At 46.4% G+C, this 17,114-nt stretch overlaps 1 protein-coding gene across 1 annotated transcript in view; it reads right to left on the reverse strand.

Moving 5' to 3' along the window:
• PXDC1 (PX domain containing 1) overlaps positions 1-10,973 on the reverse strand; it is a 33,680-nt gene extending 22,707 nt beyond the window's left edge. Inside the window, exon 1 of the mRNA XM_081206648.1 lies at positions 10,577-10,973. Coding sequence (XP_081062774.1) covers positions 10,577-10,832 — 256 coding nt within the window. The 5' untranslated portion in view covers positions 10,833-10,973. The remainder of the gene's footprint in view (positions 1-10,576) is intronic.
• Between the last annotated feature and the right edge of the window lie 6,141 nt (positions 10,974-17,114).

Consider the following 17,114-nt stretch of genomic DNA (forward strand, 5'->3'; position numbering starts at 1 on the left):
AATATTTGTTCTCTCTTTTTTCCATTTCAGCAAACTCAAGCCTAGCATATACAGTGGTACCTCGGGTTAAGAACTTAATTTGTTCCGGAGGTCTGTTCTTAACCTGAAACCGTTCTTAACCTGAGGTGCCACTTTAGCTAATGGGGCCTGCCACCGCGCGATTTCTGTTCTCATCCTGAAGCAAAGTTCTTAACCTGAGGTACTATTTCTGGGTTAGCAGAGTCTGTAACCTGAACCTGAAGCGTCTGTAACCCGAGGTACCACTGTAGTGGGCACACAGCTAGCTTTTTAAAAAAGGAGGAGGAGGAGGACTAGTAACCTGTGTAACTTTATTTTGCAAGCCTGGCTTAGTTACAAAGTCAATGTATTCAAGTAACCCTGTGACAACATATATCAGCTAAAAAAACTATTGTCTTGTTCCCAGTACAGTGGGACCTTGGGTTACAGATGCTTTAGATTACAGACACTTCAAGTTACAGACTCTGCTAACCCAGAAATAGCACCTCGGGTTAAGAACTTTGCTTCAGGATGAGAACAGAAATTGCACGGTGGCAGCGGGAGGCCCCATTAGCTAAAGTGATACCTCAGGTTAAGAACAGTTTCGGGTTAGGAACGGACCTCCGGTACGAATTAAGTTCTTAACCCAAGGTACCATTGTAAATTCAAAATGATTGGCAGCACATCATTAAGATCTTTTTACCAGGGCACTTAAAAGCAAGCAATTCATAACAAAAGATACAAACTGGCTCCTTTTTCGGCAAGCTGCACTGCCAGGGTGTACAGCCCATGCCATATTAAAAACAACAGCTCCTTGCAAAGGAGAACGAGGCAGCCAAAAATTTACTTTCAGCTAGATAATTAAAGAGTCAGAGCCTTTGTTTGCCAGACAAAGATTCTGAGCAGGCTCCGTTAATACACTGTTGACACTGCCGACAATAAAATGTGCCACAACTGATGCGGGGCATCAATTGCGAAAGTATCTTTACTGCCACAGCATAGCAACTGCAGCCGCTGCCTTTGGAAACGCTTGGTTTGCTTCAAGAAAGTTACAGACTGCCAGGAAACAAGGAGAAACCTGTAGACCAGCGTACATGCCTAATCCATATGTACAAATGCTCTTCACCACTATAGAAGAGCCCAAAATTGTTGAGCCAAAATAAAAAAGATGTTTTGATTGACTTGTCTAAGTTCCAGGACCACTTTTCAGAAATTCCCCTCGGCCATCAATTCCACCTTTGAAATCCAGGTAATGTCCGGGGAAATCTGGACGTATGGCAGCTCTAACTTCAACTATCCAGGAAAACACTGTAGTACTCTGTAGTGTTGACTCCTTAACTGCTGTGGCAAAAAGTCACAATTCAAATTCCAGGGTAGTGGAGTTGTACTTTTGAGCACCTAGGCTGCGTAGACACTATACCTTTAAAGCACATTCAAAACACACCCTTTGCCTCAAATAATTCTGGACAATACAGTTTACCACTCACAGAGCTAAAACTCCCAGCAACCCTTAACAAATTAGAGTGCCCAGAATTCTTTGAAGAGGAAAATCTGCTCCAAATGTGCCTTAGAGTCCAAACACCACAACTTATTTAATACTATCTAAACATCCTGTTTTGAACCAACTAGTTTGGAAACCAGGGTTGAAATCCCTGCTCAGCCCTGGGCCATTCACAATCTCTGGCTGCATCTACACAGCCTTGGTGAAGATTTTATGTTTTCATCCCAAAAAAGTTTTTTATTTGAGTTTCTACTGAAATGAGGCTGCATTTTAATGTTGTATTTTAATCTTGTTTTTATGTTGTATTTTAATCAATTGTTTTTATACTTGGTGTTTTATACTTGGCGGGGGAGGGCGGGGTATAAATAAAACAACTTATTATTACTACTACTATATTAAAAAAATCTCTGAAGAACCCCATTTAAACCTCACAATGGAAAAATTCATAGAGTTCTACAGCACCATCTGGTGTCACAGTGTTCTAACGCACTATATTTTACTAATACAGTGGAACCTCGGTTTTCAAGCATCTCGGAAGTCGAACGTTTTGGCTTTTGAATGCCAAAAACCCAGAAGTAACTGCTTTGGTTTTTGAACGCTTTTCAGAAGCCGAACATGCCACACAGCTTCCGTTTTAAATTTCCCTATTGTATTGAGGCTTCTGTATTGAGTTTTCAGTTTTTGAACATTTCGGAAGTCGAATGGTCTTCCGGAATGGATTACGTTCGAAAACCAAGGTTCCACTGTATGGTTGAAAGTCTCAGCCCAATGCACCTCACAAAGTGGTTGTTGAGGAAGAGAACGATGTACGTCACCTTGAGGTCCTCAGAGGACAGGTGGGGTATAAATGTAATACTGAACAAAATAAGGCTGCTATAGAAAACAAAGAACTTCTTTAAAAAGGGCCTGCATGATTTGATTCCTACCAAGTTGTACAACCCACCAGCTCTCTTTAAGTGGTCTGCCTAACATTGCTCCATTCCCAGTGTTCGAAATTAGCCAGGAGCATTTTGCACCTGGATATCAACCACTGGGGACCAAGTGAAGCTGCCTGGGTGCCAGGATGGCGCCTGACATCTCCACCATCTGGGGGTCATTGGATCTGGACTATTTCCACACACTAATACCCCATCCTGTAGATGTCTATCAGTTATAATTTATCTGCACACTCGGAATGAATTTCTGGATTCTTCCACTGAGAATAATGGGCAGCATTTTGCTAGTTCACAATAATAGTGCGCCTCCAATAATTATTTTTATCCAAGGGCCCTTTGTCCAAATGCAAAATCTTTGTAAGTGAATAATTGCTGAGGATCAAGCCAAAGAAAGAAAGAAACATGAAACACCCTGTATATAATAACCATGTCTGAATCACATATATTAAATAGTGATATACATCTGGGTCAGTCTCAGGAGGTAAAAGTCACCCAAGAGGTTTTATGTTCCCAGGCAGAAAAGAAAAGAAAAGAAAAAGCAGTGTACAATAAATTAGCCCACTAAAAGATATTAACAAGAGATATTGTGTACACAGTATCACAGTGTTAGTGAAGTTTTGGGTAGTGACCATGTGGAAAGATATCAAACGTATTCATTTGCTGTAAGTGAATCCATAAGGATTTGAATGTTTGCCTGTTAGCCATACAACTTCTTGCCCTGCAAATTTTCATTAACATTTGAGAGAGGATATAAAACAAGCTATATAAACCCAAGGAATAGATAGCTTTTTGTGCATACTTTATTGAACAAATTGCTACTAGCAGAGGGCTATGCAAATGGATGGTATTCTCTAAAGTTTGCTGTAACTCCTGACACCTTCATTTCGCCTTATCAACAGGAATCCCAAAATAAACGGGCACTTCGTCTGTTCTCTGTGCCTCACGTTAGAAACACAGATCCATACTTACTAGCAGCAGCTGTCTTGGGTATATCAGACAGGAATATTTTCTGAGCTGTACCTGGAGATTAAATCTGGGGCCTTTAAACACAAAATGAATAGACCTAGGGCACTATTCGATGGCAGTACATGGTATGAGGTCACATGCAATTCACTGGGAAGCTAGCAAATAAGACTCCCCCCCCCAAGCAGACCAAATACACACCCACAATCTGATGTGCAAATGGCAGAACAGCAAGAATGCTTGCAAAGTATTTTAGAAAAACAAACCCGATTGGGTTCGTCTCCAGGTTTCAGCAGCAGTGCTCCAGAGCTGTCTGCAGGGGGCGCTTCAGGATAGTGAGTCTCAGCCAAATTCCTCCCTCCCGCTGCCAGCAAAGCACAAACCAATGTGGAAACAACTTCACATTTCCAAGATCACAAAAAGAAACAACAGCCCAAAAACAATGCAGTGAAGATTGAAGTGGCAGAAGCAGAGCAGAATGAAATAGTCCAAATACTTGAGGGGGTGGGAGCAGTAGCGGTGGTTAGGGGAGGATTCCATTAGAGGCGGAGAGTGAAGAAACTTGGCTAGTTTAAAGACCTAGGGAAAGATGGGGAAGTTAGCTGAAGGCAATACAGTCTGGTGCTGACAGAGCATGCCACAGCTTCTGTGGCCCATGAGCTGAAAAGGAACAGAAAGGCTGGCTGAAGAATTTCTCAGCAGGCTGGTCAGCCACCTATGGCTGGGTGACCCGGGCCAGCCACTTCATACATCCATGTACACCCTTGATTTCTCTATATTGATTATTCAAGGCACAAGGCTCTTTGCTGCACCCAGTGGCCTCGGCGCAAGGTGACTTCCAGGAACATGGGGAGCTGAGAGCGATCGCGGGCTGCCTGGGATCATATGCTTGCTAGTTATGATGGAATTTAATCAAATGGATTTGCACACAGGTGAACTCCCGATGCTGCTGGACCACAACTCCCATCAATCCCCAACCAATGGCCATGTTAACTGCGGCTGATGGGAGCTGGAGTCCAGCAACACCTGGAAGGGCACAAGTGCCCCATCTCTGACCTAGAATGTGAGCGTAAAGCCATCTCAGGGTTGTTTCCAGGTAAGTGTCTAATAATATATAGCTTAGCCTCAAATCAGTGCTGCCCAGCAGGCTTTGCTAGAGGCTTATGGGCAGTGTTAAAGGTAAAGGGTAAAGGGACCCCTGACCATTAGGTCCAGTTGTGGCCGACTCTGGGGTTGCGGCGCTCATCTCTCTTTATTTGCCAAGGGAACTGGCGTACAGCTTCTGGGTCATGTGGCCAGCATGACTAAACCACTTCTGGAAAACCAGAGCAGTGCACGGAAATGCCGTTTACCTTCCCGCCAGAGTGGTACCTATTTATCTACTTGCACTTTGACGTGCTTTTGAACTGCTAGGTTGGCAGGAGCAGGGACCGAGCAACGGGACCTCACCCTGTCATGGGGATTCAAACCGCCGACCTTCTGATCGGGAAGCCCTAGGCTCTGTGGTTTAACTCACAGCGCCACCCGTGTTAGGAACTCAGATATATAAGCTAGGTGCCAAATGGCTCCTTAAACCAAGGCTGCGGTAACCAAAACAGAATGCCTAGTTGCCCTTTTGGGGCAAGGCAGCTCTAAAGTCTTCTTTTTTGAATGCTGGACTGACTGTGATTGAGTCTCAATTGAACTAGTTCAGATGGCAACCTTGAGCTAGGTTCAGAGCTTTGAGAACTTAAAGAAGAAGAGTCCCATGATCCAGGGACAGTCCACATACATACTGGCCTATTCCAACCTCTTTCTATTAAGGATAACTGCTCCTGCTCAGGCTGCTCAGAAAAAGCATGTTGGTTCCAGAAATTCATTCTGACTGTGCATATAAAATATAACGGACAGGATTCTAAGGGTGGGGTATTAGTGTGTGGAAACAGTCCAGATCCAATGATCCCCAGACATGCACCTCCAGATGGTGGAGATGTCAGACGCCACCCTGGCACTGAGGCATCTTCACTTGGTCGCAAGCGGTCGAAAGACAGGTGCAAAATGCGCCCGGCCAATTTCAAACACTGCTTATGGGATATTTATGGTCATCATAAATATCAGTAGAGTAAAGTGATACCTCTGGTTACGTACATAATTCGTTCCGGAGCTCCGTTCTTAACCTGAAACTGTTCTTAACCTGAAGCACCACTTTAGCTAATGGGGCCTCCTGCTGCCGAAGCGAGATTTCTGTTCTCATCCTGAAGCAAAGTTCTTAACCCGAGGTACTATTTCTGGGTTAGCGGAGTCTGCAACCTGAAGCATATGTAACCTGAAGCATCTGTAACCCGAGGTACCACTGTATACCTCAAGGAGCGTCTCCACCCCCATCGTTCCACCCGGACACTGAGGTCCAGTGCCAAGGGCCTTCTGGCAGTTCCCTAACTGCGAGAAGCCAAGATACAGGGAACCAGACAGAGGGCCTTCTCAGTAGTGGCACTCACCCTGTGGAACGCCCTCCCACCAGATGTTAAAGAGAACAATAACTACCAGACTTTTAGAAGACATCTGAAAGCAGCCCTGTTTAGGGAAGCTTTTAATGTTTGATGGATTACTGTATTTTAATATTCTGTTGGAAGCCGCCCAGAGTGGCTGGGAGAACCCAGCCAGATGGACAGGGTATAAATAATAAATTATCAATATTATTATTATTATTATTATGACTACAAATATAAAATTCTCTAAAAGTTGGTGACACATAGCACAGGGTGAGGCTGCCAGTTTCTTTTCTTTTGCCAGTCTAGTTGCAGCATCCAGTAAAACCTTCAGCAGACTCTGAGTTCCTCTGTCCAAACAGATCAGTCCCTGTTTTGCAGTTTGGTGAAGTAGAGGCAGCCGTCCAGGCTCTTCTCTGTGCCTCTCTTTCCCTTGCCTGCCTGCAATTGTACTCAGAGTCTCCTGCAGCGTCTAGGTGCAGCCTGTGTACATAGAGTTTGATTGCCCAGTTCAGTTTCCCAGCAATCAGAGCCAAGCGATGACAACAGATCCCCTGCTGCCTGCCCAGTGTTTCCACGTGACTTTGTAGCGTTTCTTCTTGACATCCAGCTGGCACATGCATATATAATATACATGGCTTGATGCAGTGTCACACGGGGGACACCCAATCCCATTCACTTTGCGGCATTTTCCCACCCCAGCTGACCCTCGTTGCTTTTCCTGAAAAACTTTTTATTTATTTCACTTTTACACCACCTTTTTCTCCAAGGAATTCATGCTTCTCCCCTTCCCACAACATCCCTGTGAGGTAGGCTAGACCAGAGGTCAGCAAAATTTTACAGCAGGGGGCCGGTCCACTGTCCCTCAGACCTTGTGGGGGGGGGCTGGATATATTTGGGGGGGGGGATGAACGAATTCCTATACCCCACAATAACCCAGAGATGCATTTTAAATAAAAGGACACATTCTACTCATGTATAAACACACTTATTCCCGGACTGTCCGTGGGCCGGATTTCGAAGGCAATTGGGCCTGATCCAGTCCCTGGGCCTTAGTTTGCCTACCCATGGGTTAGACTGAGAGCAGTGGCATAGCGTGGGGGGTGCAGGGGGGGCTGGCCGCACCAGGCACAACATCTGGGGGTTAGGGTTAGGGGGCGCAAATCCACGGGTTAGGGGGCGCAAATTACTTGCCTTGCCCCGGGTGCTGACAACCCACGCTACGCCACTGACTGAGAGGCACAAGGTCACCCAGCGAGCTTCATGGTTGAAGGCAGGGGGGATTTGAACCCTGGTCAACCTGGTCCTAGTGCAACACTCTAACCACTACACCACACTACCGTTTTAGAGTAGAACTTCACAGAGCTACAATTCCCAGCACCATTAATAAGCTACAGCTCCCAGGTTCTTGGGAGGTGCATGTGCTTAGAATGTATTTTAAATGTATGGTGTGCACGCACAGCCGTAAACTGAGATGTAAGGCACAGCTATGCTTTTTGACCCCCCTAAAGCAATTGCCAAGAATAGTAATAACATTTTTTTTAAAAAAAAAAACCTAAAGCAAAACATTCTCCTTGGACTACTGAGTTTGCTGTTATGGGCAAGCAGCTATTTATGACAGAAAGCAATGCTAAAAAGACAACCCACATGCCTGGGAAAGCTTGCAGTGGGAGTGGATTTCAGAAAACACATGGGAGTCCTTTTCTACATCCAAAACTTCCAGTGCATAAAAAGTGAGAATGTCAGCAAAAGGGAATCTGAGCTAGTGTCGTTTTTCATGCATGCCAATTTTTTGCATACTCAGTTGCTGCTGTTTAACGTGGTGAGCGCAAACAAACTATTATTATTATTATTATTATTATTATTATTATTATTATTACACTCTGCTCCCTTGCATTCTAAAGTGGTACAATTCCAATAAGTGTTTATTATGTGCTTTTCATTATGTGCATAGATTGGCTATAAGATTGCCGTAAAACCACTTTTCTACTGTACTGGGGGGCAAAGGTATATTTCGTTATGGATAGTAATTACATGCATATGCCATCAGTTATATTGGGCAAAAATGGCTAATACCATAATTCGCACTCTTAAGTCCCAAGCCTGCCTTTCTCCTTCGTTTTCTTTTGTCCTTCACTTTAAAGAGTCCTCAACACAATTAATGAAGCTGCTGTAAGCCACCTTAGTTTACGATGCAACCCTGCTGCACTTGGGATGTCATCAGCAGAGGATCAAGGTGCTGTATCACAACAGTGACACCTCACAGACTTGTTGCAAGGATAAAAGCGGCTTATGTATTGAAAGTGTTGATCAATCAACTTTGCATTCATGAAAAATGCTTTTTTTTTGTTTGTAAATACTGCAATTTGTTGAAAGCCCCCATTTGGCATCAAATTAAAAGTGCTGTGCTAGACTCTCAGATACGGTGACCCTCCTGACCGGCTTTGTTTTTGTTTTGTTTTGAAGGTGTGTTCTGCAACGTGTCGTGGACACAATAATTATGCATTAGATTTATACTAGCCCATTCACAAACCATTCCGCTTTATTACCGTAGTTGTCCTGAGATTCATCCCCAACTTTGCTGCATGACTGGCCATCTGAAGGGGCACTCTTGCACACTAGCACAGCAAAAGCGGTGCCAAATTGTCCTCCCCTCCCCGAGATTTCAGCAGGAAACTACAAGACGTGCACCATTCGGAAAGGAAGCAGTATGTCCGCACCAGAACTTTTGCAGGCACAAACAACACTGACTCCATATAACCGTCCTAATACAATCAGGAGCAGAAATTATGAATGTACAATTAAAAAGATGGGTTCTTAGTCCATAGATCATAGAATTATAGAGTTGGAAGTGACCACAAGGATCATCTCATCCAACCCCCTGCAATGAAGGAATTTTCCACCCAAAGTGGGGCTCAAATCCACAGTCCTGAGATTAAGAGTCTCATGCGCTACTAACTGAGCTGTATGATAGTTTTACTCAGAGTAGACCTACTGAGATTCATGGGCCTAAGTTTAATGTTCATTAAATTCAGTGGATCAACTCTGGGTAAGAATAGCATCGGATCCAATCCAAAATTAGGGTGGGTGGGTTTGTTGTCCATTATTTACCACACATTTGCAAGGAAGTAGAACAGAACGCAGGAGAGAGCCATTTCAAAACCAAATGTCAAACTTGCCAACATAGTTATTACTTCTGAATTGCAGTCAGGAAATGCATAACTCTGTATAATTGTCACTTGTCAAAACTGCCTCACAACTTCCTGTGGGGCTGTTCCTTCCTGATTATTTGGAAGAGTCATTCAGCCCTGAACCTGAAGGGCCAATGCTCCATAGTTCTGGAGATCAATCTACGATACTAAGATGGACCGCCCTCCCTAGGCACAAGCCACCTGCCTATCAAAAATAGAGAGAGATTTTTCCAGGCACTGTACCACATCATTCACACCCCACTCTAAGACTAGGCCACCTGAGATAACTAAGATGTGCTGGGTGGAAACGGGGCATTTTCTTAGGTTGCTATGCTACCTATACTTTTTAATATCAGTGCCAAGCCAATCACCTGCCTGGAGTCTTTTAAGACCGGAAGGTTTAGAAATCTGAAAGACTAGACTAGAATGGACCAATCTGCCTTCCTACACTTCCCAAGATATAGGATGCTCTACAAATTAGCCTCCTGCCTCTGGCACAGATCACTGGGCAAGGTACCTTCATCTCAGGCTATTACTTGACTCACTTATCAGCATGTCCAAAGACTGTTTGCACACGTTTGATGCCATTTGCTGAATCAGCACAACCGAACACTCACAAGCGTACACAGGGCCAGAGATCAGCACTGAGAGTCGAAAAGGCTATCAGCAATCAAGGTGAGTGATTGACATGGCAGGGGGAGGGTTTGCTCACTAAACTCCTGCACAAAATTACCAATCAGTGTCCTTGTCTACCTCTTATTTGGCACAAGTGTCATCTAAAAGCATGCCAAAGTGCCAGCAGAGCAGACAGGTCTAAATAAATGCAGTTCCTCATACAGCAGCTATCAGAGTTACAGCAGTTTTAGGAGTTAATTCTAGCAATCGCATCCCTAGTGTTATACACATGATGAGAGTCCACAGGATTAAAGGGCCAAAGACAGTACGCAATCTGGGTTCACACCGTCATTATCAGCAGTTACGAAGTGTGCATGCACACAAAAGCTCATACCAGTAACTAACTTAGTTGGTCTCTAAGGTGCTACTGGAAGGAAATTCTTTATTTCATGATCAGCAGTTACTTTTGCACATGCTCAGAGGCACTCTGAACAAAGCATTCCATACATCCCAGGACTTAAGTATTGGAGTCGAAGCAGTCCTTGCAGCCAAGCCCCGAGGACCCTCGCCTCCGATTAAGCCTGGCTATTGGATTCCCACCCATTCCACTCTCTTCCTTATTTCCCTTCCTATGTTCCTGCTGGGAAATCGAACTCGGGACCTAGGGCGTAGTCCTGGCTGTAATCCTGCCCTGCAGCTAGAAAGGCACTCTGCACATGCTCGTAGTGAAACCCACCAGCAAAGGATTGAAAGGGGAACGAGAGGAAGCGGACCCTCCCCACGTCTCCCCAATTCCGAGGAAGGAAGCTCCCTTCCGAGTTAACGGAGACGCGGCGAGGAGCGTAAAGCGAAACGAGGGCGAGAGATAGAAGGGGGGGGAGGGAGAGCGGGGAAACCCGTGCCAACCTTGGAGCAAGGGGGACTGTGACAGCTCGGGGCGATCCTCGGGGAAGGAGTCGAGCAGGCGCTTGAAGAGGCGGCCCAGATCCGAGTAGCTGCGGTGCAAGTAGAGCACGTTCCTGTCCGACCACTCGGTGCGGATCTCGAAGAACTCCTCCTCGTCGCCTCGCCGGTTGATGATGAGCCTCCGGATGCCGTTGACCCAGCAGCCGCGCACGAACATGTTCACCAGAGAGGTGCCCTCAAACACGGCCGAGGCCATCCCGCCGCTGCCCGAGGCGCATAACCCCACCGCCGGCCGGGGACTGGACGGGAGCGGACCGCCTCCGTCCTCCCAGGCGCGCCGATTCAGTGGAGAGGACGGGAACCCGCCATCGCAGGGCTAGGCGGCGTCGCTTTCGGCCAGGCGCGCTCCCCTCGGAGCTGCGCGTAAAGCGGCCCGGCGCCTCCTCTGCGCTCTTGGCCCGGGAAAGGGGGAGGTCTCCGCCCTCCTCCTCCGGCTCCTCCTCGCTTCCACTTGCCTCCCTGCGTGTCCACCAGCGCGGGATCGCGCCCGGAGACTTGCCCTCGAGCCAACCGGCCCCTTTTCGCTTTGGGGACACTACTTGAGGCAGAGGTGGGGATCCGACGACGGCCCAACCAACGCCACGGAGGAGCGCCTTAGTACGTGCTGTGCGCGCGCGTTAAAAACTCTTCCCTTTTTCTCCTTTTTTTGCAATCTGAGCTTCCGAAGAATCCGAAATGCTTCGCTGGCGGGGCAAAGAGCTTGTTGCAAAACACGCACGCAAAAGGGCGGTTGGCTGGGCGCGCCAAAGGTGGCTTCCGATTGCCCCAATGCAACACGTGGAAGGAAACTGGGAGACGGGTAGCCCACTCCCCGAGAGTTCGTTCCTGCGACCGCTGCGTGGATCAGCTATTAGTCGGACATCGGTAGAAAACAGTGGCGTATTATTATTATTGACAGGTTAATGAAGGGCGGCTGGGATCGGAAACAGCGACGAAAATGAGTGGATTCCCTGCTTGCGTTTTCCTCCATCGCGGCCATCCCTAAGTTTCTAGTCCTGTGGGAGAATAGGATGCCAAGGAAGAGGGTTCATTTCCCCCCAAAAGGTTTTCCTTGTAAACAAACCGCAGCTGGTTTAAGCGAAGATAAGTTCAGCGATTGTTTTCTCTCTCCGGAGCAGAGCGGGTTTGCCCGTCGAACAAGCGGCGAGTTTGCAGCTTCCACGCGCGTTTGTTTCCACGCAGGCCTGAGTATGGGCAGGCGTCGAAAAAGCCGAGCGTGGCGCAGCTTTGCGCGCTCGCCTTACCCTACTGGGGGCTGTTCCGGAAAGAGACTCCAAACTCTTCTCTTTCTCTCTCCGCCTTCGCAACAGCTGGAAAGGGCGGGGCAGATCTGTCCAGAGAGCAAGAAAAAAAGAGAGAGATACTCTTCCAGTACTTCCTACGACAATCCTTTCCAGCAGCGGCAGTCTGAAAACAAAACAGCAGCCGCACACAAAAGGCGTCTCCGATGGTTTTAAGAAGCTGCATAATAGAAATCCTGTTCCAGAGCCGACTGGAGATTTGAGGACCTCATTCCAAAGCGCCCGCTGGCGGTGGATCCCGCGTCCACCCGCGGATCCCGGTCACGGTGGGCTTATTTGGACAGTTGGGTCCAGTCACCATTCATATTTCCCACAGTACTCCTTGGAAATGGCAGCTAGACCCAGGCAGCCACCTCTTGCTTGCTAGGAAGCAAGCTGTAAAAGGCACTCTGCCAGAATGGTGAGGGCCTAGTGGCTGCCCCAGGGATGCTGATGTGGGGCTTGCCCTATTAGGTCAACTTGCTATTCCATCAGTTTCCACAAGCACACATTTAAATGCTCTTAACGCTTTTGCACTCTTATGCCAGCGAAGTCTTTGTCTTCCTTTGCTGGAGTGGAGCTTCAGCAGAGGAGGAGGTAAAGGTAAAGGGACCCCTGACCATTAGGTCCAGTCGGGACCGACTCTGGGGTTGCAATGCTCATCTCGCTTTATTGGCCGAGGGAGCCGACGTATAGCTTCCAGGTCATGTGGCCAGCATGACTAAGCCACTTCTGGTGAACCAGAGCAGCGCACGGAAATGCCGTTTACCTTCCCGCCAGAGCGGTACCTATTTACAGTGGTACCTCGCAAGACGGAAAACTCGCAAAACGAAAGGGTTTTTGGTTTTTTGAGTTGCTTCGCAAGACGATTTTCCCTATGGGCTTGCTTCGCAAGACGGAAACGTCTTGCAAGTTTGTTTCCTTTTTCTTAAAACCATTAATACAGTTGCGACTTGACTTCGAGGAGCAACTCATAGCACGCGGTGTGGTAGCCTTTTTTGAGGTTTTTGAAGACTTTGGCGATTTTTGAAGCTTTTCCAAAACTTTTCCGACACCGTGCTTCGCAAGACGAAAAAACCGCAAGACGAAAAAACTCGCGGAACGAATTAATTTCGTCTTGCGAGGCACCACTGTATCTACTTGTACTTTAATGTGCTTTCAAACTGCTAGCTTGGCAGGAACAACGGGAGCTCACCCCGTCGCAGGGATTCGAACCGCCAACCTTCTGATCAGCAAGTCCTAGCTCTGTGGTTTAACCCACAGCACCACCTGCGTCCCTAGAGGAGGAGGAGGAGCACATAATTCCTGGCTCTGAACCATGCGTCCATGAGGGCCACAGCAGCAGAGGCAGGCCATTATAGGTGGTGGGCCTGAAGTTGCCATTAAGAGCAATGTGGCAGTCAATGGATTTAACCGAGGGGCCAGAATCCAGGATGATGATGATGATTTATTGAATTTATATACCGCCCTATACCCGGGGGTCTCAGGGCAGTTCACAGAATAAGATCAAGATATAAAACCACAAAATACCTAATAAAAATAAACACAACAACCCAATAGCCCCCCCCCCCGGAAAACACATTTTAAAAGGTCATAGGATGTCAATCAGATCAGCCAAAGGCTTGGTTAAAAAGTAACATTTTTGCCTGGTGTCTAAAGGTGTATAATGAAGGTGCCAGGCAAACTTCCCTGGGGAGAGCATTCCACAGACAGGGAGCCACTGCAGAGAAGGCCAGTTCTCGTGTTGCCACCCTCCGGACCTCTCGAGGAGGCAGCACACAAAGACGGGCCTGAGAAGATGATCTCAGAATCTGGGTAGGTTCATATGGAAAGAAGCGGTCCTTGAGGTGTTGTGGTCCTGAGCCATTTAAGTCTTTATAGGTCAAAACCAGCACTTTGAATTGGCAGAAACTACCGCATTTTTCGCTCAATAAGACGCACCAGACCACAAGATGCACCTAGTTTTTGGAGGGGGAAAACAAGAAAAAAAATATTCTGAATCCCAGAAGCCAGAACAGCAAGAGGGATCGCTGCACGGTGAAAGGAGCAATCCCTCTTGCTGTTCTGGCTTCTGGGATAGCTGCGCAGCCTGCATTTGCTCCATAAGATGCACACACATTTCCCTTTACTTTTTAAGAGGGAAAAAGTGAGTCTTATAGAGCAAAAAAATTGGTAATTGGTAGCCAGTGCAGTCTGACCAGGATCAGCTCAAAATGCTCAAACCGTCTTGCTCCGGTGAGCAACAAGGCTGCCGAATTCTGCACCAGCTGAAGTTTCCGAATGTAGCTGAGCATGTGGCTTAATGAAATGAACACAAACTGCACCATCTTGGCCCTTATCAGTTAGGTCAATTGAATACTCCTCTAAATATCCTTCTAAATTTTCCTCTAAAATGTCTTGGATATGCCTTGAATTACATTAATGGGTTCACTCATCCTTACCCCTGTTCCTCACTGAGGTACAGCTCCTTGCATGATAGCAGGGGAGCCAACTTGAATAACGTAATTGAGGCAGCAGTGAAGCCCCGCCCCATATAATTGATCACATGACATGGTGCACACCATTTGAATGACCTTGGCCCCCAGAAGTTGGCTCCTATGCATTACAGAAAACATAAAGAACCCGAGGAGAAACCCACAGGGCTTTCACTAAATATGAAGCTGGCTTGAAGTATCAAAAAATAAAATAAAGACCAGCACCCACCTGCAATTGAAATATGTGAACAGTACAGGTGTGCAGCTCTCAGTACTCAGCAGAGAAGCCTCTACTGCTGTCCGCGGCTGCTGCATGTTCACAGGAGTGTAGCCTTGAGTAGAAATCTGCATGATTTCACAGACAGGCTGAGAAGGGATGATACATTTCCTCCTCCTTGCCTCCCGTTGACCCCCCAAAGACATGATTAATCAAGGGAGTGAAAGTTTCCCACCTCCGCCTCAGGCAAAGGGGCCTAAGGGAGCTGTCTCATTAAGTGCAGCTGTCTGCCACCCCACCCCACCCCCCTCCGCACATAGTTTCAGATAGAGGCAAAGTAGGAATATTTGTGTTGTGGAAAAAGTGATGTGGGAGGCAATGGCTGCAAAGAGTCACCCTCTCGAGGGAAGGCTGGCTGGATGAGGGCACGGTGTGAAAAGCCTGGGGTGAGGACAGTGCTGAAGGAGCAACAGAAAGGTCATATATTGAGAACAGTTATAATACGTCCGAAAAGTGGGAGGAAAAAGAGAAGTGAGATGGTTTCGCCTTGGAAGAGGGTGGGTGGGAAGGAAGTGGTGTGTTTTCGCTGGACGTGAAGCCATACTTAGGCTGTATTCTCACTCCCTGCATTTCCAGAGCTGGTTTTTTAATCTGTGTTCACACTAGGTTATCTAAAATGCATAAGCATCCTGTACAGTGGTACCTCAGGTTAAGTACTTAATTCGTTCCGCAGGTCCGTTCTTAACCTGAAACTGTTCTTAACCTGAAGCACCACTTTAGCTAATGGGGCCTCCCGCTGCTGCCGCCGCGCCGCCGGAGCACGATTTCTGTTCTTATCCTGAAGCAAAGTTCTTAACCTGAAGCACTATTTCTGGGTTAGCGGAGTCTGTAACCTGAAGTGTATGTAACCTGAAGCGTATGTAACCTGAGGTACACTGTATGTTGTTATAAAATACTTCTGTATTCAACAAACCTTTGTGCTATCAAAGGGGTTTCCACCTTCTCCTCCCCCCAATGTGTATGTTGTGCCATTGCCAAATCTGCTCTGGGGGTTTGGGGGGGAAACCCAGAACAGATTTAGAGGGTGCAGCAGGAAGAGGAGGGAGAGAAGTCTCTGTCATGCAAGGAAAAATCCTTGTGCTGGTGGAAGCTTAGTCTTGCTGTTACATTGAATACAACCCTCTGTGGTGAAACAATATATTTTGTTGGGGTTCTTGCCTCCACCCTTTTGTCTGAAAGAATGAGGAGTTAAAATTCTCCCAACAAACAAAAAAGCCACCCAATTATAGCGACATCATAGCAGCAATTTACACCCCTCACATTCAAAGGAAGTTTTGCATTTTATTTCAATGGGTGGTGAATTGTGCCCCTGGGTTTTAATTCTAGGTTTGTATAAGCAATCCCTCTGCGCAACCAAATTGTTGCATCTGGATACAATTATATCACTTTTAGCCATAAAACATGCTGCACATCACATCGCCGCTTGGCTTTTTAATGCACAGTGAAGTTACAAAAGCACTGGTGTTTCTTTGCAAATTACATAACTCTGAGTAATTATGTCACTACGAAGCAGTTTTCAGACAAACAAAATGAATTTCTGAAGATTGACTGTCGCAAAGCAGATGAGTCAGAAAAAAATCAAATCCCTTTTCACACACTTAAAAAACAAAAACACTGCAGCTGTTTCTGAATTTATTTGAAGTGCCATATAATGTTCCAGAATCTAGCAAAGAAAACCCTGTTGAATGGTGCTTCTAGGAGCAGAAACTCTTTTCTATGGTGCCTCTAAGTCAGTTTGCACTGACTCTGTGCATTGTAAGGAGAGAGCTGTGGACATGTTTGATTGTGGTTTCTGTGTGGACATGTTTGATTGTGGTTTCAAGCAGTTTCTCTGCAAATGTTGGCCACCACCATTTTGTTGGAAATTACATACATCTGGGTATAAATTCCATGGAATTAATTAGGAATTACTTCTGAATAAGCTTGGATCCAGCTGGAACTCATTGGATCAATTCACGTATGCCAAGTTACCTGCACAGATCACATATTTATTAGAGGGAGGGAACCATGTACACAAGACATCATCACATGAAATGAATTATTCGTGTCTGTTTCACTCTGTGTATACTTGATTATATGCATTCATTGCCCACAACACTTGCCCACGTGGCATTGCAGAATGGCTAACGGTCTGAGCTGCACAAAGTCCGGCACAAATTCACTGGGTGGGAAATTAGTCTGAAAGGGAGAAAACACCTTGAGGAGTGGGTGTGGATGTGAGAGGGAGAAGAACAGTGTTCTCTTGCTGCTGCTTTCCTGTTTTCATTTATTTCTTCGCTTGAAAACAGATCTCTTGCCATTATAAAGTAGCTAACTGTATAAACAGTTCAGCATGTTTGGACACTCAAATTTAGTTGCTTCGTTGATGTAGAGGTGGCAGCCTCTTTATGAAGACATTGATCCGCCACCATCATGTGTAACTGTGCTCTTAGACAAGCTGCTTTTCC

Source organism: Podarcis bocagei (genome assembly GCF_964188305.1).
Source record: "Podarcis bocagei genome assembly, chromosome: 8".
NCBI classification, from domain to species: Eukaryota; Metazoa; Chordata; class Lepidosauria; order Squamata; family Lacertidae; genus Podarcis; species Podarcis bocagei.